The following is a 22,473-nucleotide window of genomic DNA, read 5'->3' as shown; positions in this document are numbered from 1 at the left end:
CATGTCATTTAGAAGATTGAATGCACCGAATATAGTTTGGGTTCTTTGTTTGGAGGTTGCTCATTAGTGTGCCAACAGATGCTTTGAACTGGAATCCAGCAGTTGGTGGTCGTTTAAGGTTGACTTTTGCAGGATTTCCCTCGGGGAAGAGCTGTTTGATGAGGCTGTGATTGGCCTTGTACATGGCCTGAGACAAGTCCCGGTAAAGCAAGTCGTTGTTCTTGTCAACAAAGCCTTCAACACGATACAACACCTTAATTTAAGAGAAAAAAAGAAAACGTAAAGATTTACTTGTTGTTATTGTGGCAAGGCTGAGTTACACATCTTTAAACTTTCAGTTTGCATAAAAAACATTTCTTCCTTTGTGTACTGGGCCAAAAGAGGGGAAGGGTCATCTGTACCTTGCCAGCGTAGTGCTGGATACGGAAGCAGTTGTGTGGCAGGCTGTGGTCATTAAGGAATTTTGAATTCTTGCTCAGACGGCTTTCAAAGTGCTGGTGGTCAGCGCAGATTGTGTTCAGCTTGTCCAAGAAGGTCTCGTCTGTAACCGTTCCGGGCCTCAGACACTCCTCGTCCAACATGGCCAGAATGCCGTTTTGGTTCTGACACAAAAAGAAGAGATGAAAGCATAGCTTGGAATTTGTTACAGAATTTTATTCAAGTCTATGAACTGGAAACTACGATCTCAAGCTCTGGAACAGAACTCTGTTGGAGTTAATATGACTAATTATTCAGTGCCGTTTTCTTTAGTACCAGATTTGCATCATCAAAAAATAGGTAGTTAACTTACATTTTCAATGAGGTCGCAGATGACGGCATTGTTGAAATACTCAATGTTTGTCCATTCAATGCCCTGTAACAAAACACACAAGTCAAAAATGGGTCTTTCATCTTTTTGTATCAGCAGTTTGATAAAACGGATATTCAGCTGATTATGACTTTGGTACTTGTCATAAACAGGCTGTCATTTATTTGGACTTTATGAGCACTGCAATCATTGATGTGGCAGTCTACATCAATGCTTTTGACATCTGATCCATAGGTATCCAGTAATATGGTGCTTATAGCAAATGCTGATATACAATATCATATTTTTTTTTTAATCTGGTTCAAAACAATCAGGACCACTATGTGAGACCATTGTGAATGTGTTTAATAATGTGACATTTGAACATTTTATATTATTTTTTCTCCAAACTTCATTCATCAAATTACAAAGAACTGATGTGGAACTGCAAATTACGAGAACACAAGGCACTAGTTTAGACTGAATGACAATTGAGTGTGTGGGGGATGATATAAAAAGACGAAATGTTCTCGTCTTTAAAACACTGCAAAAACAACCAGACCTTGTATTTACGCTTCTATAGCTCCCACAACCTCATCCAAAACTTTGTAATTGCACATTAATGCACTTCATATCAAGGTCACAATATGCCTCCAGCAGTATGCATTTGTAAGGCCTGATGAAATTAAATAAAAACAAAATACCTAATTAACTTCAGTGCATTTATGAAAAATAAATAAAAAATAGTTAAAGTTTTTAAATCTTCCGTTTCATTTAAAACAGTCCTTGGTACTTAAATGTCTTTTCTCCAACTCTTATTTCCACACAAACAGAGGTCAAAGACTCAGGGGAAAAAAAAAAAAAGACAAAAGCACACTTTACAAATTTCCCCTTCCAAAAACAGGCAGCTCACCTATGAAACATTTTTCTGTTTTCAAGTTCACACTTATTCATGGATCAGTGAACTCTACCAATGTGAAATGATTGATATTTTTAAAAAGGTGGATGCAAAGAAGGTATGGCTACATTTATGATTGGTAGTCCTTCCCTCTTCCCCTAGTGCTGTGGTATTTTCCCATGCAATACACTGGACACAAGCCAGTGGTGGAATATCATTGGTGGTGGCGCAAGTAGGGAAGGGGGCTGTGGGGTCACCGCTGTTGCACTCAAACTCAGAGCTCTGAAAACAAACAGAGCCTAAAGGTCCACATCGGGGAGTGTTTACTCTCAACAGAGTGAGGGATCATTTCCGTCCCTGTGAGTGCACAGAATGAAAATGTTGGTGGGTCAGAGATGGGACAGAAAACAAACGATAGAACAGCAGAAATGTGTTCACTTTAAGGAAAAGAATGCAAGTTGAAGTGGGGCAGTAGGAGGGGTTAAATAGTTGAGTGAAATGACCAGGTAGAAGCAATGCTTCAGGGGCCCGCCATAATGGACTGTCGACACAACGAACTGAGTGGTGACATGTTAAGAGATGCAGATGTACAGCTGCAGGTGAAAGGAACAAAATGGATAAAGGCAGGTGTTGAAAGGTAAATTTCCCTGGAGTTTTTAAGCCTTGCATCCAACAGCTTCACACAAAACTTCGACAAGTAAAATTCACAGCTTACCTCTCTAATGTACTCCTCCTGCTCCTCACGCAGAGTCAGCTCGATGAAAATCTGCTGCAGCTTTTCGTTGCAGTAATTGATGATGAACTGCTCAAAGCTGTTGTCCTGCAGGCAGGAAAACATGAGGGATGAGAAACTTAACCTTAAGTTACTTTAACATTAGAACATAAAAGTAGGTTAAACAAAATTTGAAGTGCTTGAATGTTCTATAATACGGTTTGAAATATCTGAAGCTTCTTTAAGCTCTCTGTTCAGACCATTGCACAACAGAACCCATAAGATAGGATGATTTGCACCGTTTTACTCGATTTCCTTGCAAGATATTACATTAGAAGCATTATTTTTGTGTGTCCAATTCAGTATCTTTTCCTAGCTCCTTAAAAATATCTTAAAAAATATTCAGTAAGTATGGGGAATTTGGAAACCTCACTGGTCAGAAAAATTAAAGCTGACAATTTAGATTGTCAGCTGACACATCTACTACAATTGGATGTGTAGTAGATGTGTCATCTACTACACATCCAATTTCTTTGGATCAGTGAGGCAGCACATGTCTTATTGCAGACTTTAAACCTCCACACGCAATTCAAAAAATGGTTTCAACAATACAGAGGCTTCAGGATGTACAACTGCAATCTTATCACCATAAAACCTATGACGAAGCAAATATTTGATCTACCTGTAATATCTCGGCAATGATTATAAATCCTTATCATGGAAAATTCCTGTTAGACTTTGAAGACTTCTTTAAACATTGACTTGTCAGCAATTACTGAACAGCTGTTCCCCATTACCCGAAGAACTCTGGTCAATTACGACAACTAAAAAATGAGTCATGCTTCTTCTAAGATACATTATTGAACACTAGTTAATATTTTCTAAACATAAAAATGCTGTTAGTTTTAGAGCAGGTTGAGCGACAGAACTCAAGGTAAAGGACACGTTTTATTAGTGAAGAGGAAATGGGATACATTGCAACATGTAGTTAGTTTTGAATTTTTAAGATTCATGATTCATTACATTCTCTTGAATAACCCAAAGGTCATTGTCACCCCTGGAAAAAAAAAAAAAAAAAAAAAGCAGCACACAGGAAAACATAGTCTCCTGCAGTGCCAGCAGATCCCAGGCTGAAATATGTAGAAGAAACCTGTTCGGAACAACGCAGTGACAACTTTGAAGTTTTGCAAAATGCTGTGACAATTGTCTTGAGGAAGTAACTTTGGACTAAATAGCCTCATTTCAAGAAGGAGGCATTTCATTTAATTATTGAAAAACTCATTTGCTTTGGGCAAAGTGAGTTTTAACCTTTCTGAACAATCAGAACATCAGTTCTGTATTGGTATAAGAAGGATTTGAGAGTCTATAAAGCACATCTCTACTTTTTTTGTTGAATTACTATAGAATAAATACAAGCCTTTTCTTTCAGCTTAGCCTGGATTTATTAGATGCATTTGAAAAAAAAAAATACTATATTGGTCTGCTACACCAACTAAATGTGACAAAAGATTTGTTATTTTGGTAGCACTTAGCATAATTTAGTGTAAAGCTAAGCATAGCTAACTGGCCTCTAATGTTAAATCTTGGTTCCCTTGTACAATTGCCAAAAAGCTTTTAACACACAACTAGCCATTCAAAAGTTTCTAAACGCAAGTCTAGATTTTATGATACTTTTTAGTTTGAACAGCTGCTAAATGTTAGATATTATCCAAATTAAGCATTTAGCCATGTTAAACCAGACATTGAAGCACACAGATGACAAATATCAGAGATAACACTTAATGTAGATTTTGAGAGACAAATTAAAGCTAACAAAAGACAGAAAAGAAAACACATTTTAGAGTTTATGCCTAATGAGTGCTTGTTGCACTAAAGTTCAGGCATTAAAATGGCTATGTGTATGGGATTTTTCAAACAATGCAAAGGTTTCTTTTGTATCGTTTCAGCTGTGTGGTACACTATAGGCTACTGCACACCATGAGGAATTAAACAAGATGCTAAATTATGTCTAAAGGATCACAGCATGCACTCCGGCACAGCAAGCAGGCTGGTGTGGGTGTTACTTACTCCTTCCTGATCCAGACAAAAACAACATTAAGAAGAGGGGAAGGACTTGAGAGTCAGTGAAATGAACAGGCAGTGATATTAAAACAAAATTACTTATGAAGAGCAGGCGACTAAGATGCATTTAGCAAAAAACAACAAAAAAAACTGTCTCACATGTTTTACATGCACCGACATGCAGACCAGGTGGAACCGTTTTGCCATGTGATACATTTAAAAGTGCATCTGTAACATGTATTTAAGCGATGAGAATTTCCCCTGCAAGTGCACTGAACAGTGTATTTACCACAAAAATAATTTCACCCAAGGGAGCAACAAAGTTGAACTAATCCAAGTGCAGTTTTATCTGCTCTCAGTTGTTGCAGATAAGCTCCACACAGGTAGCAAAACAGGCAAACAGCTAGAGGCTAAAACTCTTTTCTGTTTTTAGGTGGTCCGATTCTGTCGTTCTGGGCTTAAGAAATAATCAGTTGGTTTGATCTGGCACACGTCTTACCTCAAATATTTCAAAGCCGTAGATGTCCAGTACACCCATCACCTTGTGACGAGTTTTACCTTGTGCCTGAAAGGACACCACAACGTCAGCATAGCACAGGAACTTTAACTTCTTTTAAGAGACATTTTACTTACTTTTATGCTTTCATTAATTCTGGTCACCAACCAGCTAAACAGACGGCTGTAGAGATTTTTGGCCAGAGCATCTCTGGCATAGTAGGCCTGTGAAAAAGATTGTAATAGATGGAAAATTGAATATTGCTCAAATAATTTGCAGTTTTCTCATTTTAAACATCAACTTTTATGCATGTTATATGCCTATGTTTATAATACTCTTTTTCAAAAGACCCAATCTGTGTCTTTTGACACCGATTGTGTCAAAAGACACAATCGTTGTCTTGACACCGATTGTGTCAAAAGACAATCGTTGTCTTGACACAGAATGTGTCTTTTGACACCGATTGTGTCAAAAGACACAGATTGCGTCTTTTGACACTGCAAAAGTTTTTGCATCTTGCAAAAACCTTTGCAAAATGCAAAACAAGAACATGTAGGAAGGATAGAATACAGATTGCTTAGTTTATAAAGTCATATCAAAAAGAAAATGAATAAAAATTAAAATGTACTCAATACCACCTGACCAAATTTTGTGCTATTTAATACAAACCTATACACAAACATTTTTTTGAAGGATACAACTTTTTATTTTTTATTTTAATGTTCCAGACTTATTGGTTAATTATTTATCTGTTCCACATCTTGAATTGAAATGTCTATGCCAGCAGTCCCCATGTAATGTGACAAAAGCCTAACCTCTGAAACATGACCTAGATTTTCATTTCCAGAAGGAACAGCGCTTATTTATTATGTAAAGGTTTTCATGTGGCATTGACATGGATCGGCGTTGGCAGCCAACGGGAAAGCAAGTCAAGGGGAAGAAATGACCCTTTATTTTTCTGCGGACTGTGAAGGAATGAGAGAACAAAAAAAAACAGAAATAATCGTTTTAACTGGTTTAAAATTAAGTTAAGAAAAACTCTGACCTGAGCAACATTCAGAGTGGTGGAAACTTTTTCCATCTTGGCCTCAACTGTTCGGTAGCTGAAGGCCCTCTCCAGTACAGACTGCTCGGTTCCTAACAGCTCACACATCTCCTTCAAATCTACAAATAAAAAAAAAAAATACATTTTTCCAAGTTTATTACCTCAACGATGAGAAGCTTTACATGCTATAGAAAGGATTTCGGACATCCTGAAATATAAAATAATACTAGAGGGGGAAAGACGGTGCAACAAATCAGAAGGGTAAGTATACTTAATATGAACAATAGTGACAGAAACAAAGGACTACAGGAAGTCAGTTTATATGATATGCTGTCTAGTTTGGAGTGCTCTCAAGACTTGACAAACTGCCAATGAACAGCAGCAACAAACCATGACGCCATGTGGAAAATATGTAAATTAAATATTTGCCTTAAGAAAACAGCTGTTTGAATGATAACATGCAGGTATTGTGACAGAAATCATAAAACATTTGTTAGCAGAATAACTGGGGACATTAAAGCAGCCAAAAAATGGGCAGTAGCTTTAGAAAATGTCATTTCTAGGTCAAAAACTAGGAATATTGTTTACAACACAGAAATTGAAGACATTTTGCAGCAAGGCTACAAGCAAATACAGGTAATTCTAGCTCTAACTGCTATGGTACACTCTAGAAACATGATTAATTTGATTTAAAACAAAAAAAGACAAAAATAAATAAACAAATGAAGGACGAGATTAAACTTACCATTTTTGTCTTTGATGCGACTCTCATCCATGCCATTGCAACGCGATTCTGGCTTGAATTCAATGTTGCCAAGCTTTAGAACAGCAGCTACAAGCTCCAGCACAGACTCCATTTCATCTTCCATAAAGCCAACAATCTGCATGGCATTCTGTGGATGAAGAAAAAATAAATAAAAATAAGGTTAAGTCAGGGATAGGCAATGATCTGGTCCATCTCTACATTGCGCCTCCTCTACGTGTTCCTGCAAATATGGCTTAAATGTCTTGCACTTTTACTTCGCCCTTCAAAATAAAATTTAGAAGTTTGGATTTTTTATTCATTTTTTTCCCACGTTTTGTTACCAGTCTCTGACGGCAATGTTTTAAAAGCAGGATGTTGTCTAAACGGGTGACTTTAGGTGGCGATGCCGTGAGATAGCTAGGCAAATTTAACAGCCGATACTTTTGTCACTCAAATGGATGAGAGAAACAAAGACGCAACATTATCCAGTAAACGCATGAAAGCTACAAAGTTTAAGTGTTTATTACTGTATATCAAAATCTAACAAGCTGACATTCAATATGCCATGTCAGCAGAAAAATTGTTTTCCATTTGTAATAGAAAATGATATTGTGGTATTTGACTATTCAGGAAATGACTGGTCCTGCATAGTTCATTGGAAAAGGCTTTAAATCAGTAATACAATAGTCAAAAATAAATCAATCCATCAATGAACTTTTTCCTGTTCATTAAATGCATTAGAATGGAACAGTCTCTCTCCCCCAGTTTTATGGTCAATTTTTAGATTTTTTTTTAAAAATTTTTAATTCAGCAGTTACCGTAACTGGAACGCCGTGTAGTTCCTTTAAATCTAGACTAAAACCCACCTGCTTAGAGTTGCTTTTGAACCATAATAAATGAAACACTAACCAACATCAATGCTTAATGACAGCACTTGCAAAATGTAATGTTTTAATCGTTGATGACTTTGCATTTTTATGATGTAAAGCACTTTGAACTGCCTTGTTGCTGTAATGTTGTATACAAATAAAAACCTGATTGATTGATGGACATAACAGCTCCTGAATTAGATAACTGGAAGTGGCCAAAATTAGAAAAGGAAGATCACACCTCAAAAGAAAACTGAAGCTCGTCTCAGCACACGGATGCCTGATTGGTGCAGCAGAACAGGCAAGGTACCAAACTGGAACCATGCAATAAAGCTTGTGAAGTCCACTACTGAGGTGTGATCATAACACTAAACATTTACTACAACAGGTTTTAGATCTTCCAAAATTTTATTTTCATCATGTCTAAACTGTTTTAATCCAACAACTGACGAAAAGCTACTTCGGTTTGAAAGAAAAAAAAAAAAAGATCCAGCAAGTCAGAAATCTAAACACCATCAAATATTACACTAAATACTTCACAAATGATTGCCCAAGTCTGCTCTGACTCAAAAGGAGGATATAAAGTGGCGGGGGCGATTGTTTGGAGGGAATGTCCCTTTGTGTTTCCGGCTGGTGAGGTGCAGCTGCGCCGGGAATGCTTTAAGTTAATGGGAAGCAGGATGTGAAAAGTGGGGAAACGAGGACAGCTGACCATTACAATTCAGACTGACGAGTCTTGTGCAGTAATTTAAAAAAAGCCTGCTAGAACTGGACCTTGTCTACTGGACCACTGCAGTAGATAGACAATAACCCCATGTCTCGTTCCGTCAATGAGGAATGGAAGAAACATCACAGAACAAACACACCCAGGATAAATGTAGTTTTTTTCCCCCTTAATGTTAAATGCAAAATCATAAAATTTTTTATGTTGTAGTAAAAATTCAAGGGAGAAATCAAGTGGAATGTTTATGGAAATAAATGGGAGTGAGATAGAGGTGAACGTTTTGCCAGTGAGCAGTGACTTTGATGCATTTTGTTTGTCCTGTCCAGGAGATAAGAGCTGACCAATCTCTGCCCTTTGTACATGAATCATATTTAACGCAGCATGACGCAGATAAAAGGTAAGTCGATACTCAAAGTCAGCAAAGCGTGAAGTTGCTTGCGATTAGAGTGTGCTAGTGTTTGTTTTAACTCAAGCTGTCCATTTTTAAAGCAGAGGTCATTTTACAAGTTACAAAACATATGTAGTCATTTTAAATTGTGCTGAGTAATTAAAGAATTTCAACAACTCATTGAATAACAGAATGTCCAACAAAAATAAAACATATGGCTTTAACATTCAATAAGACAATACATATGGCACAAGAAACAATTCAAGCATTTTTACCGGTTTGAGACTGCAAACTGGAGTGTGAATTTGCATCATTTTCTGTGTACACCCAAACATTTGCATTTTCAAACAGTAATGCAAATGGTTTTTACATAAATATATTCCTGGAAGTATCAGTTAAAAAAAAGATTGGAACAAAAAAGTATTACTTTCACACCATGGGAAAGACTTATTTCCATAAAGAGGGGTATGGCATTGCTTAAAAAAAAAAAAAAAAAAGCTGGGTGCTCAAGTATATTAATTAAAAGCTTAGTGGAAGGACAAAATGTAGTAAAAACAGGAGCAGATTACACAGAAAACTGAAGATTGAGGAAAATTGTGAAGTAAAGATGGTTCAAAGTTGGGGGAAGATACTCAAGGACTGAACTGTAGCTGGACATAACCAGAGCTACAACTTTCAAAGTGGTAAAGCACAGAGTCCAAGTTGCTTGAGGTTTAGTGTTAAATTCCAATGTTTGCAAACCTTTAGGGAGCCAGGCCATCTGCTCCCGTTTCTCTATGGTTTCTTAAGTCTGAAGCCAGTGCAAGTCTATCAGGAGGTTTTAGAGCACTTTCTCCTTCCATCAGCTGTATGGAAGTGGTGCCAAAAGTATCATTACCTTTAATAACTATGGTACTGTACTTAACTGGCCAGTGGACTCACCTGACCAAAAGAATCTGTGGGCTGATTTAAGAAGAAAGCTGGGTCACAAAGCCTACAATGCAGCTGAACTGAAAGTCACCATTAAAGCATCCTAGCATTCTCATCTCAGAAACAGATTAATCCTCTCCATGCCACACCACACTGATGCATTAACTAATGCAAAAGGAACACCAAGCAAATACTGAATGAATATGTACTTAAACCAATTAATATGTCCACAATTGTATCAAAAGTCCTTTTGAGTGTTACAATCTTTTCCAAATAAATTCAATTTGGGGTTTTCATAAGCCTCAATGAACAGAAATTAACCCCTAAAAATCTTTCAGCGTATAGTAAATTCATCTAGCATAGATTTAATAAAAGACCTTTTCATTCTAATCCGACATGTGGAGGTTTGTGTTTGTGCAACTTACTCTGACTGTCCTGAAGTTGGCTGCATCATCCAGCCCACTGACCGTGGCAGAGTCCAGGCTCAGGTAGTTGTACTTGCTGAAGTCTCGCTCCAGCTTGAGCTTTTCTGTGACAAACAATGCGGTTGATCTTTAATCTGCATTTTCTCTCAGTATGTTTAACAATCAAAGCCTTAATTCCATTGAATTTACAATGCACACCTGGAGATTCATAGCCAAGAGGCATTGCCATGGCAAACACCACAACAAAAAAAAAAACACACAATAGTCATTCAAAAGAACTTTTGCACGATGCTTCCACAAATGAGTTATTGCTGTGACCACTGTTCTCTGGGCTTGAATTGCAAACTTAAAAGCCCACCCCATGTAGGAACAAATAAATCTATTCCTCTTGTGGGCGCACGTGTCGGGTTTCATTAGTGGCTGCATTAACTACAGCAAAACCCAGCCCCTCTGATGAGAGTACTCTAGGGGTCGATGACCATTATATTGTTCAGGACATAAAACAATGCCTTCAGAGCAGAGAAAGGCAAACAAGAGGGAACAGGTTTCATTGCCTGGCTTTGTTCAGCGCAGTGTTTGTTAGGCAGGAAGATCAGGTCGTTAATGTGTAAGCCATGTGTTCCTGCAGCTGCAGACCTGCTGGAGGATGTTTTTTTAACACAAGGTTTTCACAGAAGCAACTGGACAATTGTTACAGCAAAATGTCCAATTATGTTCACCACCCAACATCACATCAATGTGAGGCAAAGGACAAAACAATTGTCAGTCTGGGTTTTCCAGCAGATGCTGTTCTGATGTTTGCTTCATTAATTCTTGCAAGTCATGTACAGTTTAAAGCTGTAACTTCTTTCATAAAACATTTGCTACATTATTTAATTAGTCTGCATTATGCTACTTTAGCATGATACAGATTGTAGTTTGGGTTTTGTTCCCAGTATTTTACAGTGCCATTTCAATTTAATTTCCAGTCATAACATTCACATCAATACTTGCATGGCTTTTATTTGGCTTCAACAACCTTTCAGAAAACCTACTCAGCGTGTCGTCTGAAGCTCCAGACAGGAGCTGATAGAAGATGTGGAAGTTCCTCTCTCCTCTAGGCTGCTTCACCACTCGTGACTTCTCCAGCAGATCTATAAGAAAACAAAAGGAAACTATGACACACACCACAAGTCGCCTTTACAGGAGTTTTTTTTTACTGCAACTCTTAGTGACCATGTGGCTACCTGTTCCAATGTAATACCTGGTTTTATACAAATCTCAAAAGGTGGTCCTTGTCAAATCATATTTGAAATGCCTTAGAAAAGTATTCATACCCCTCAACTTTGTTTTGTTACAACCACAAACTTCAATGCATTTTACTGGCATTTTTTTATTTATTTTTTTAATAGTCGGGTGTAGGAAATGATACACCGACTTTAAATATTGCCCTCATAAAAATCTGGAAAGTTTGGAATGCATTCGTTTTCAGCCCCTTGAGGCAATGCTTTGTAGAGTCATCTTCCACTGCAATTACATCTGTAAGTTATAATGTTTGTCTCCAAAAGTTTTTCAGAGTGAAATGGGGGGAAATTTTTTTTTTTTAAAAAGCGTTCCGTTAATGGCTCAAGCTGCATCAGATTGGAATAAAGCCACAGATTCTCAATTAGTTTCAGGCTAGGACTTTGATCGTACCATTCGAACATGATTCAGTCTTAAATTATTCACTTGTTGCTCTGGTTGTACTCCTAGGGTTGCTGTGCTGTTTGGAGGTGAACCTCCATCTTAGTCTCAAGTCTGCAGCCCAGCTTTTTTCTCCTCAGGATGGATCTGTATTTGACTCCATCTTCCCTTTCAACTCTTCTTCAGCAGGGATAGAGAAGCTGGTCCAAGTGGAATGATGAGTTCTAAGGGATGTGGACTTATTTCTATACCCAAATCTGCTGCATGTAGGTTAAATTATAAAATTTGAGCTACATGCTACAGGACCTTTCAGATTTGTTGCAAAGTGCAAGCTAGTTGGGTTTCTGATGGCTTTCTTCTGTATTCCCATCTGCTTAGAATAAGTGAGGTTTAATATAAATGCATATTCCAGTAGTCCAATTAGTAAAAAACTGCAGCATTTGTTTTTAATTTCATGGCCAAATTAGAAAGACAAAACGGTATCGTTACTTAAATTTTCATGACTGATCCTTCAATAACGGTTTCGCAAGAAATCTGCATTGTTTTCCTTTCATGTCAGCTCCACACCACTTTGAGTTGCTACATCACAAACTCAATAAAGATGCATTTTGGCTTGTGTTTATTCATCAAACTAGCATAAACCTTAAGACAGAAATATTTTTGAGAGGCGACGCTTGTCATTTTTCGTCATTTAGGATCCAATGGGTAGGAAGAAGTCACTGAAATATTTCACACGTCAGCCCTTTCTGCTGAGCCGTTGACCAAGAGCAACAGAACCTGATTAAACAAGCACTTTCATCTACTTACTGCATCAGGCTAACAGGGATTCAACTAAGGACTGCCTGCAGAGCTCAAAGATACTGCAGACTGCTCCACAGCCTCTTCACTTCAAGTCCAACTGTGCAGAAGACTTTTTAGACAGAATTTCTTTTCAAGAAGCGCTTTATTTTAGGAAAGCTAGAAGTTTTTCACACTTTTTGCTATTGTAACCAAATGGCAAAAAAACTCTCATCCATGAAGGGAGAGAAAAAAAAAGTTCCATACTTTCAATGTTTAGAATAAACTCAACACACCGGTGGGTGGATGGGTGCAGAAAGGATAGAAGTAGTTTGCAGTTGATCCACAGATTTTCTGCAAAGAGCGAATTACCGGGTCTTTCCGCAGTGAGCTAGGGATGTCGGGGTCAGCTGAGGATCAGGCTAAAATGCAATTCTGCGACACCCACAGGTCATGAATCACATAAGTGGCACTTAGGAGTGAGCACATCAATAATAGAACACCCATGACTGAGGTCTGCAGCAGCAATGTGGAGCTGTGATCAAAGACGCAGGAAGAAAGTGAGATAGAAGACTAGCAAAAAGCCCCTTCTTATAGTTCAGCTCATTTTTCTTGATCTTAACATTCAGCTGAGGGCTTTTGGCACCATTACGGAAAAGCACAGGGTAGGAAAGAACAAAAACTATTAGTTATTCTCAGGGTCCTAAAGTGAGTTACACCTGCAGAGTGCAAAAATCTGGTCATGTTGCAATTGCATTTTAAGGCCAGAGTTCCACATTTTCTGTTGCACACCACTATAAACTAGATTTATTACATGCCCAGTTCACAGCATGCTCCCACTGGTGATTTAACATGTTTACAAGTCAACATAATGTGTGAACAAAACCCTGTATTTCAATCAATCAATCAAATTTTATTTATATAGCACATGTCAGCAGCAAGGCATTTCAAAGTGCTTTACATAATTAAAAACAGAAAGTCATGTAACATTGAATAAACAGTAAAAAAGAGAAAGATTAAAAAAAGATAAAAGCATTAAAACCTGCACCCCTTTTCAACCGGGGGGTAGGTGGGCGCACACGCACCCCTTCACACTTTCAAGAAGGGGCACCAACATGTAACAAAATTAAAACAGCATTTAAAAAAAAAAGAAAGTAATTTGAGGGAAAAATTGGCCAAGATTTATAGAGAACTAAATTAAAAAACAAAAGCAATCCAGCTAGTCTTGCATCTGCTTTCACACCCCATCTGTCAAGCCGTCCATCCAGCCAAGTCTAAGCGAGTCACATGACTATGGCTCTTCTCCACAGACTATTGCCAGCGTTAAACCGACTCAGGCAGGCAGGGAGACAGAAGCACACTTGTGTGTCTGCCATTAGTTTCCGTCTTTGTTCACAATGTTTTGTCTGTGCTGGCTTCCCCTGCCAGAGGTCACAGAAACAGAAGCAAGATCAAATCAAAACAGGCAAGGATAAGCTGTCGGGGAGAATGTCAGGAATGGGTTTCATGCTCCCTTTTGTTTGGTCTGACTTCCACCATCCGAAAAGGTAACATTTGGAAATGATTTATATATGATGTCACTGCAAGACACAGAGTGAAGGCTATACAAGATATTTCAGACCATCAAAATATGAATGTTTCCATGGCTATACCAGCACATCAATTACAAATCTGAAGAAGTATTCACATCCCTAAAACATTTACACATTCTGTCACATCAATTCCACAACCGAATGTATAAAATACATCGTCAGACTAATGCAAAGCGCAGAATTGTGAGGCTGAAGGAAATGGTTTTTAAATGAGGGATTCATTCAAGAGTATAACTTAATAAAACTGATTTTCAGAATATTAAATACATCTCTGTCCTCCAATTTCACAATTGTATACTTATGTTGCTCCTTCACAAAATCTAGTAAAATAAAAATGGAAATATGATTACTGTCACAAGGCAATAAAGATTGAGTAAATTCTCAAAATATTTTCCATTAACCTCTACTTTGATTTAAATCAGTTTTCTCCATTTGTACTCACAGTTGCTGATGACTCCACCCAGCGGATCTCCTTTGAAGTCAAACTCTATGTCCATGTATTTTCCCTGAGGGTCAGAGTGGAACAGTTAGATGCAAGCTCTTATTTACACAGACGTTCATATTCCTCTTTTCTTTGAAAATGCTTAAAATGAGTTCTGATAAGCTCACATTAAGAATTTTTTTTGGTTCAACTGTATTCTCTTTCAAGTGGATGGTTAACTCAAGCTATTTTGAAGTTATTCTCCCTTAATGTTGGGGGTTAGACTAGAAAGTCTTGTATGGGATTTTTTTTTTTTTTTTGCTCTTCTGATGTATTAATAGCAGCTCGGTTGCCAGATGAAACCAGGCACGGCTGGAAAACAGGCTCAACCAAACTCAATAAGCCCTCTGCACTCAGCAAAATGAAGTGAGGGATTCATTCATAATAAAACGATGGACTTCTGATGAAGCGGTGACTAGTGAGGAGGCCTAAAGTCTATGCTCGAGCAAAGGTCTGCTAAATATAACAGGATCAGACGTATAATCCATTGAGGTGACCACAACAGCATGCCTGTTTACTTTTGTTAGGAGGCAACAACATATGGTAAATAATTGCAAACACCATTGAAAGTAAAAGTGGGGCAGAACGTGTGAATGGCATGTTGAGCAGCAAGCTGGTGCTTGCTGGAATAACCAGTTTCTAACTTCATCTGTGTGGCAGGAAGGGAGGAGGCAAAATTACTGGAAGTGCTAAAAGTTAAGATAAGAGGTTGCGATTTTATGCTAAATAAACAAGTTATGCTAAAAATATTAACATGAACAGAAGCCAAACTGATGGGATATTTTGTAGGAAAGTAAAACTGTTGTTCACCTCTGTAACAAATCTGAGGCAGATAGTGCAGGAATGTCTTGTGTGGAAAAATACTCAACACACCCATGTCTGTCATAATGCAATTACCTGGAAATGTGTAGTCTGGATTTGGGTCTATTTATAGAAGGACCAAATAAGACATTGTTGCATTATCCCTAGGATGTGATTTATGTGAAAAAATAGAACCTCGTTATTGCTCAACTTGCTCATTTTGAGCAACTGGTAAAATAAGTACAAAGAACTGAAATCAATTTCAATAAATAAAGATGAATTGCATACAAATGTCAAATTTTTTGGCCAGGATTTTTAGAGCACAAATACAAGAGTTCATTCTAAATTTATGGCAGCTTTATCTCCAGCTGCCAAGCTTTCAGAAACAAATTTATTGTTGGAGGGATGGAGAAATGAAAGGATTTGATGGACAGAACAAAGATCAACAAACAGATGATTTGATAGACAGTGGGTGCTTGGAGGGATGCAGAAATGGAGCAACAGAAAGTTGGAAGAAAGGAAATTGATGGCTGATGGAGGGAAATGTGTGTAAATGGAATATATGGATTGTTAGACAAATGTAGAAATGGTTGACTAGACATCATTTGGACAGACAGATTGACAGCGCTGGACGGAGAAAAGGATTGGCTGAATTAATTGATGGACGATTGTAAACATTGAACGGACGAACAACCCGATTAATAAAGGGACTAATCTGCACAAGGTTGGAAGATGGGGAGATGGATGATAAACATTTTTTAAATATATTTTTTTCTACTTTTAATTTAATCCTGCACCTTACAAGGCTAAAAGAATCCCACACACAGTTAAATGGCATTTTTGCAACAATGCTGTTCGACACCCTGAAGTCCAATACCAAGACAATGTTTCAAGTAAAAAATGTAATACACTCAGTGCACAAACAGTGCTGTGTGTGGGCCAGTGTTACTGTGCAAAGCAATAAATGTATCCCAATTACATGGTGGAGAAAAAAAAAGGAAAAAAAAAAAAAAAAACAGGTACAAGGACAGTGTGATGATAGACAAGTCTTCACCTAAACTACCAGTTTGTGGTTTAAATCCCGACTGCTCCCCAACGTGCATCCCTAAGGGGAATGTGTATGAACAGTGACAAATCAAACGAAGGACAAAGGTAAATGGCTATAAAGGATGGATCAACTATGAAGCCAGAGGAAATTCAGCTCAACAGTTTTATTTCTTCTGTTTTCTGGAGTCAGGATCTGGCACAGTTCATTTCAGAGTTTGGAGTAGCACTTTGTGGGTGGCTTTTAAACCATATTTACAAGAAAACAATCTTAAGATATAAAGTTGTGTCTTAGTTTTAATTGCAATCTGAAGGAGATCTGCATTTAAAGATTGTCTGAGGACTCATGCAGGAGGAGGAGCCGCTCTGAATCATGAACGTGATCGACATAAATGGCCCGACTTTCAGAACACACCAAGGGAACGCACACGAACAGCCAAGCTAAATAAAATATTCCAAGAAATTAAGAACCCATAATGAAACTGTGCCATAAACTGCAAAAGGTCTTTCCTAAAGAAGGTGGCAGTAGCTTTGTCCAATGCACATCAATGGAAAGTTGAATGGATGGGGGATGGGGGGAGGAAAATAAAATGTGGTTAAAGACTCAAAGCAAAAACTTTTGAAGAATTTAGGAACAAGTTTCCATTTTATTAAAGAGACATAACTTGAATGTCATAAGTCATGTTGAACTATTCTGCATCCCTTTTAACTTTACTTCCTAAAATTAACTTTAATGAGATTCCAACTTATTGAGGTGCATGTAGAGTTAGAAGTCAAAGTGAGCATATTTTACACAAATTTGTTCCTTTTACAAAACAATAAAAGTTGATACTTACAAATCTTGAAGAGTTGTCATTCCGTACAGTTTTTGCATTTCCAAATGCTGCAGAGAGAAAAAAACCCAAAAAGTTAAAATTATAAATAAAAACATTTGACTAAAATTGGTCTGAAAGCTGCAAAGCTGCAAGAGCAGCTAAGCCAAGTCCTGTTCCATATTTTTAAGCCTTTATTATTATTGATCCTTGGCATTGTCCTTCTCTGGTCACCTGTCAATCATAACAGACCTGAATGTCAAAGCCATTTGCACTGATGATGGCCCATAATTCTGTGAGGATTAAGCAAAGCACCAGCGCTTTCCAGGCTTAGGAGGGACTAAACCTTTATGTCACGCCACATTCGAGTGAAAGTAGTTCCATATGTGGCCTTGCTTGCAAATAAACAAAAACAAGATGCTCTCCAAGGAGCACAATACAAACCTAGAATGTTCAGTGGACATTTTCAAAAAGGACCGTTTCTCTGCAGTTTTCATTTCCTTTATTTCATATCCACATTTAAATGCTATTAAATGTACAACATAGCAGAGCGCTATTAGCATAACAGCTTAATTGCTGATAGCAGCTGAATAATGTGTGTTTAAGTATTCGAATAGTGTGAATGTGTGGGTTGTTTGTCTGGAACAGCGACAGCCAGAGGGCGAGGAACACACAGAATAAGAGATGCTGAGATAAAGGGCTGAAGAGAAATCAGAGCAAGGAGTGAAAAATGGAGGGTAACAAAGAATGAAAGCAATAACGAAAGTGAAGCAGAGCATCACAGAGAGCAAGCATGATAAATCCGCTGTGTTTGGCTGCATAAACAGTTCCTTCCTTTTTCCTCTTTTGTGAGTCTGTGTTGGGGCAATTAGATCGGCAGGAGCTAAACTCTTGCAGATGTGCAGGGTTTTCCACTGCAAGTCAACCTTACAGCTTCATTTTTCATGGGCACTTCCTGTCCACTGCCCCCAATTAAAAAAAGAGAAAAAAAAGCCAATTCTCTGCCAGCACTGGGATGCACAAAAGACAGTGTAGAGGCTATGAATCACTTTTTCTTAACCACCCGCGCACAAAAGTCAACGTATGAAAACGGCAAAGGTTTGCACACGTTGAGCTCCCTCATTTTCCATCAGGTTGCTACCACAAACCTTAATGTACATAGCGGGACTTCTTATGATTGATGCATCTCCTTGAAGGTTTGTCATTGTGTCATACACTTTCATTTTTTTTCCCCCAAAATGGATTGAACAGTACTCAGATTTGAAGCAGAGTTGGGTCATAAAACAATCCCTCAAGCTTTAAACATCTAACCTGAAAGGTGTGTTCCTTGCTTTTCAAAACTGTTCGGAGTTTTAATTCATTTCATTTCTGGACTTCAAAATGTGTAATTCCAATACATGAAAATGCTGATCCCTCCAACATGATGCTGCCACTGCCATATTTAACAGCAGAAATGGTTTTATGATGTACAGTGTTCTTGCACGTTTAAACCTAGCCTAAGTATTCAACTAGGATCAAGGAGTTTAAATTCTACAGCAACTTTTCAGAATTAAATATAAATTTCTTCACTAAATTGTGGATGCTTTCCATCAAACTGGAGTAGATTGTTAATTTCATCAATATGCAAACATCAGAGAGCCGAGCCTCCAAACTGGGACGCAGCTCGAGCCACCGTCACTCACCCTCCAGCACAGGATTGGACTGCAGCAGCTGTTCCTTGACCTTGTTCACCTCCTGGCCCTTCCCACACACTGCCGCCACATATGACATCACCAGCTTACTGGCCTCTGAAACACACACATGCACACACACACACACACATTAGAAGCATTAGGTCAAAGCCTCTCAGACATGACAGAAGAGCAAGTGCACTGCGCCGGCTGATTGCAGTGTTCTCCATAAATTTTTTTTTTTTTAATTCCCATTACATCACCCCTCGGCACCCATGAGAGTTAAAGGCGGAGACCCCATTTAAGAAGCTCCCTTTGTCGAGTTGGACTCAGTGGTTTGATGATTTTGTGATGAAATTATGGGACATACTTCATTGGGAAGCAAAGAAAACCCCTAGAAAACCTATCTGGGTGCGATGATCATTGTTCATCCAGTGTTCCCAATGATTGAAATTGGTTTGGGAATAGGCGTTCCAACGGAGGGACTCTCCAAAAATTAACTTTCTGTCTGCAGCAGAGGCTCAGTAGGAAACATGTCTCATGATTGGAGAGTTGGCACAAGTATCATTTCTGAGCTACTAGTGAGATTGTCAGTGACCCAAAACTGATGTGTGACCTGCCAAAAAGAGTTCTGTGCTCTGAGCTGTTGATGGTAAAAGCTAAAGGCTCACTTATTTAAGATTGAGACGGATAAAAATATAATGCAAGAGTTGAGAGACCTTGCAACAAAGAAGTTTCTTATAAATAGTATGTACTTTCATGGCTACGAAATAAACTGAGCTTTTCTTGCATAAAATAAGGCTTTAATGCGTTTCTATAAAAAAAAAATAAAAATGGAGCTCATAATGTTGGTCACAGCTGCTTGATTTTACATAAACTATATAAAAGAAAGTTAAGGGGGAGAAATGGAACCTTACAGATATGAATGAAAACAGCCCATATCGATTCTGAAGCTTTTAATGGCCTTATTACTTTAAAGCCCCAGGGCAGCAGAGATGACGGAAATCCAAATTTATCTGAGACTTGACAGCAGCAATGACTCCTTGGAGCAGAGTTTAATAAACATGAGAAGGAGACTTTAAAGGAAGGTTTTTTGGGGAAAAAATAAATAAAAACATGAGCGATCAAACTGGACTTTATTCTGCCTTCATTTAGGCTTCTGCAATTGTTGCATCATTGCACTTCAAAAATATTGTAATGATTTATTTGTAGTGTAAATATTTTTGTCGCAACAAATATAGATACCTTATGCTCCCTGAGCAGCAGGGAGGTTTTTGTTGTAAAATCCAAGCACCATATTTATCTGGTAAATATGTAAACATGTGCAAAAGCCTCTCGAATGCATCTTGTGTAGTAGCATAATCTCAGAGAATTTCAGAAACACTGTAGAAAAAAGGTTTTTAAAATGTTTCAACCAACTTAGAAACTATTGAAGTGATTTTCTTTTCTTTGATGTTCATATGTACTAAAAGTAAAGGTTTGGCTTTTTCGGTGAAAGTTGGTTACTGCAACAGAAGATTGATTTATTTGCTTTTTGCGCCATCTTTACCAGCGGGGCAAAATAACTGCAAACTGCATTGAGTGGATTCCATCTGCATTTCCCCCCCCCCCATCTGTGTCCGGCCTACTGGATATTACAATTACCTGCAAGGCGGCAAAACTCAGCAACCGGGAAATGCCATTCTTTTATGAAAGTGCAACAAAAAGAAGCTTTGCGCGCAAAAAAGAAATACAAATGATCTGAAGTTAAAAGCTTTTATCTGAAGAGGCTCCATTTATGGTGTAGGTTTTCTGTCAGAGTATAGATGTTAGTGTAATCTTAATGTTGGGTCTTTGTATAAACCCAAGTAGCTTGACAACTTTGTACAGAGCATGCTGGTCTTCTCCTCCTTTTTTATTCCACATGCACTCTCTTTAAAGTCAGAATCATCATCATGTTTCATGTGCAAACATGATGACATCAAAACAAAACTATCTCATTCAAATCTGCTATGGGACTTTATATAAAAACAACCCACATGTTTCAGTATTCCAGAAAAGTATTTTGACTACACTCAGAACAAAGAAGTACAGATTATATTCTTTAGAAAGCAACCACAGCACAAAAAACTTTTGTAAAGATACCATTTATGATTAGGCGCTTCTCCTCCCACACCCCAAGCACAGATAAGAGAGGAAGAGCGGTCTATCAAATGTTCAAAACAGATGCGCTACCGTTATCAGCAACAATAAGGCAACAATTTTTCCCAGCAGCTTCCTGGTATGAGCATACCTACCGAGTCTAAAAAGCATAGTGATGATGGATGCTGGAGCCTAAAGCTACACTCAGAGAGCAGCACAAATCCGATTTCTGTTTCAGCTCAATCTTAAGCACAGACTGCATTGTCATTTCAGAGCAGTTGGATCAAATTTGTGTCCAGACGTACAGGTTGCTGTGGAAATGCTGTGGGTGTTAATAAGTAGGTGGGCACACTTATGAAACAGCTAGCAATAACCGGTTCCTTCCAGCTTTGCCTGTAAAAGCCAGAGATATAACAATTTTTTGTCTACAGTCTGCTCTCTGTAATTTACAGAAATTCAGTTAAACCGACTCCTCACCGATGGTTTCTTGCACTGCAGATGGAAATAATTCCATTAAGAAGGTCTTTGAAAATAAGATTTTATGTTTTTTTTATTTCTTAGTTTCATTAGCTTTTCCTATAGAGGTGCATTTAAAATGAGAATATCAGACATTTATTTTAGTAGGATAAAAACTTGAGTCATGTATGTTAAAATTTACAACTGACCAACGCTAGATTATTATATATATATATATATATATATATATATTAATGAAAAAAAATTTAAATCACTAAAAGCTATGCCCCTGTAACTTATAAGACCTAAATACAGTATTTGTATGGGGATTCCTTCAGATACTGCATCAATGCAGCACGTCATAGAGGCAATCCATCTGTGACTAAAGCGATGTGCTAAAAAAGCCCAACTTCTTTTATTGGAGACCTACAGCTTGTTTCTGGAGTTTCTCATCATCTTGAGAACACCATAGATTCTCTGTAGGGATCAAGTCAGGTCAATTCAGACCTCAAGAAACCTAGATGTTGTTCTTCTCCAGGTCCTACTGAAATGGTTCATTTAGAGCAACAGTCTATTTTTCTCCTTAATCCAAGTAAGTTGTTTCCATTTTTCTTGATGAGAATCACCAATGTTCTGCTTAAAGAGCATTTAAGCATTTACCTTTACATAAAAAAATAGGGGTATACAAAAAAAATGAAGTTCTCACCAGTTTTCCCAGCTCCACTCTCCCCAGTGATGAGAATACACTGATCCTTGTCCTGGTCCCTCAGTGAGCGGTAGGCCTCATCTGCCAAAGCATAGCTGGAAGATAAGAGAAAAATCTGTAAATCTCCATATTTTAACTTTTAAGCTAAACAGTAAATTTGCCAATTTAGAAGCAGCACTATAAAAATAAGTTCAGAGTAATGGAAGGCTTTTGCACCAAGCCACACGGCGTCTGCTCTAATCAAAAGCATGTGGGTTCATCGGAAATTAGGTTGCATCTGCAGGGCATCCGC

General features: G+C 38.0%; 1 protein-coding gene across 3 annotated transcripts in view; it reads right to left on the bottom strand.

The window, feature by feature from the left end:
* The window catches only part of myo1b (myosin IB), a 67,155-nt gene that overhangs the window by 14,145 nt on the left and 30,537 nt on the right, over positions 1 to 22,473 (bottom strand). For all 3 annotated transcript variants that reach the window (XM_008402816.3, XM_008402832.3, XM_008402844.3), the window contains exons 4-17: positions 22,182 to 22,276; positions 18,911 to 19,015; positions 17,253 to 17,299; positions 14,533 to 14,596; positions 11,094 to 11,192; positions 10,060 to 10,163; positions 6,745 to 6,892; positions 6,000 to 6,118; positions 5,092 to 5,178; positions 4,958 to 5,023; positions 2,401 to 2,505; positions 791 to 853; positions 402 to 602; positions 27 to 253 (exon numbers count right to left, since the gene is read on the bottom strand). In XM_008402816.3, coding sequence (XP_008401038.1) covers positions 27 to 253; positions 402 to 602; positions 791 to 853; positions 2,401 to 2,505; positions 4,958 to 5,023; positions 5,092 to 5,178; positions 6,000 to 6,118; positions 6,745 to 6,892; positions 10,060 to 10,163; positions 11,094 to 11,192; positions 14,533 to 14,596; positions 17,253 to 17,299; positions 18,911 to 19,015; positions 22,182 to 22,276 — 1,530 coding nt within the window. The remainder of the gene's footprint in view (positions 1 to 26; positions 254 to 401; positions 603 to 790; positions 854 to 2,400; positions 2,506 to 4,957; positions 5,024 to 5,091; positions 5,179 to 5,999; positions 6,119 to 6,744; positions 6,893 to 10,059; positions 10,164 to 11,093; positions 11,193 to 14,532; positions 14,597 to 17,252; positions 17,300 to 18,910; positions 19,016 to 22,181; positions 22,277 to 22,473) is intronic.

Source organism: Poecilia reticulata, chromosome 2 (assembly GCF_904066995.2).
Source record: "Poecilia reticulata chromosome 2, P_reticulata-male-v2, whole genome shotgun sequence".
NCBI classification, from domain to species: Eukaryota; Metazoa; Chordata; class Actinopteri; order Cyprinodontiformes; family Poeciliidae; genus Poecilia; species Poecilia reticulata.
The sequence above is the reverse complement of the archived record's forward strand: the minus strand, read 5'-3'. Positions and strand labels throughout refer to the sequence as shown.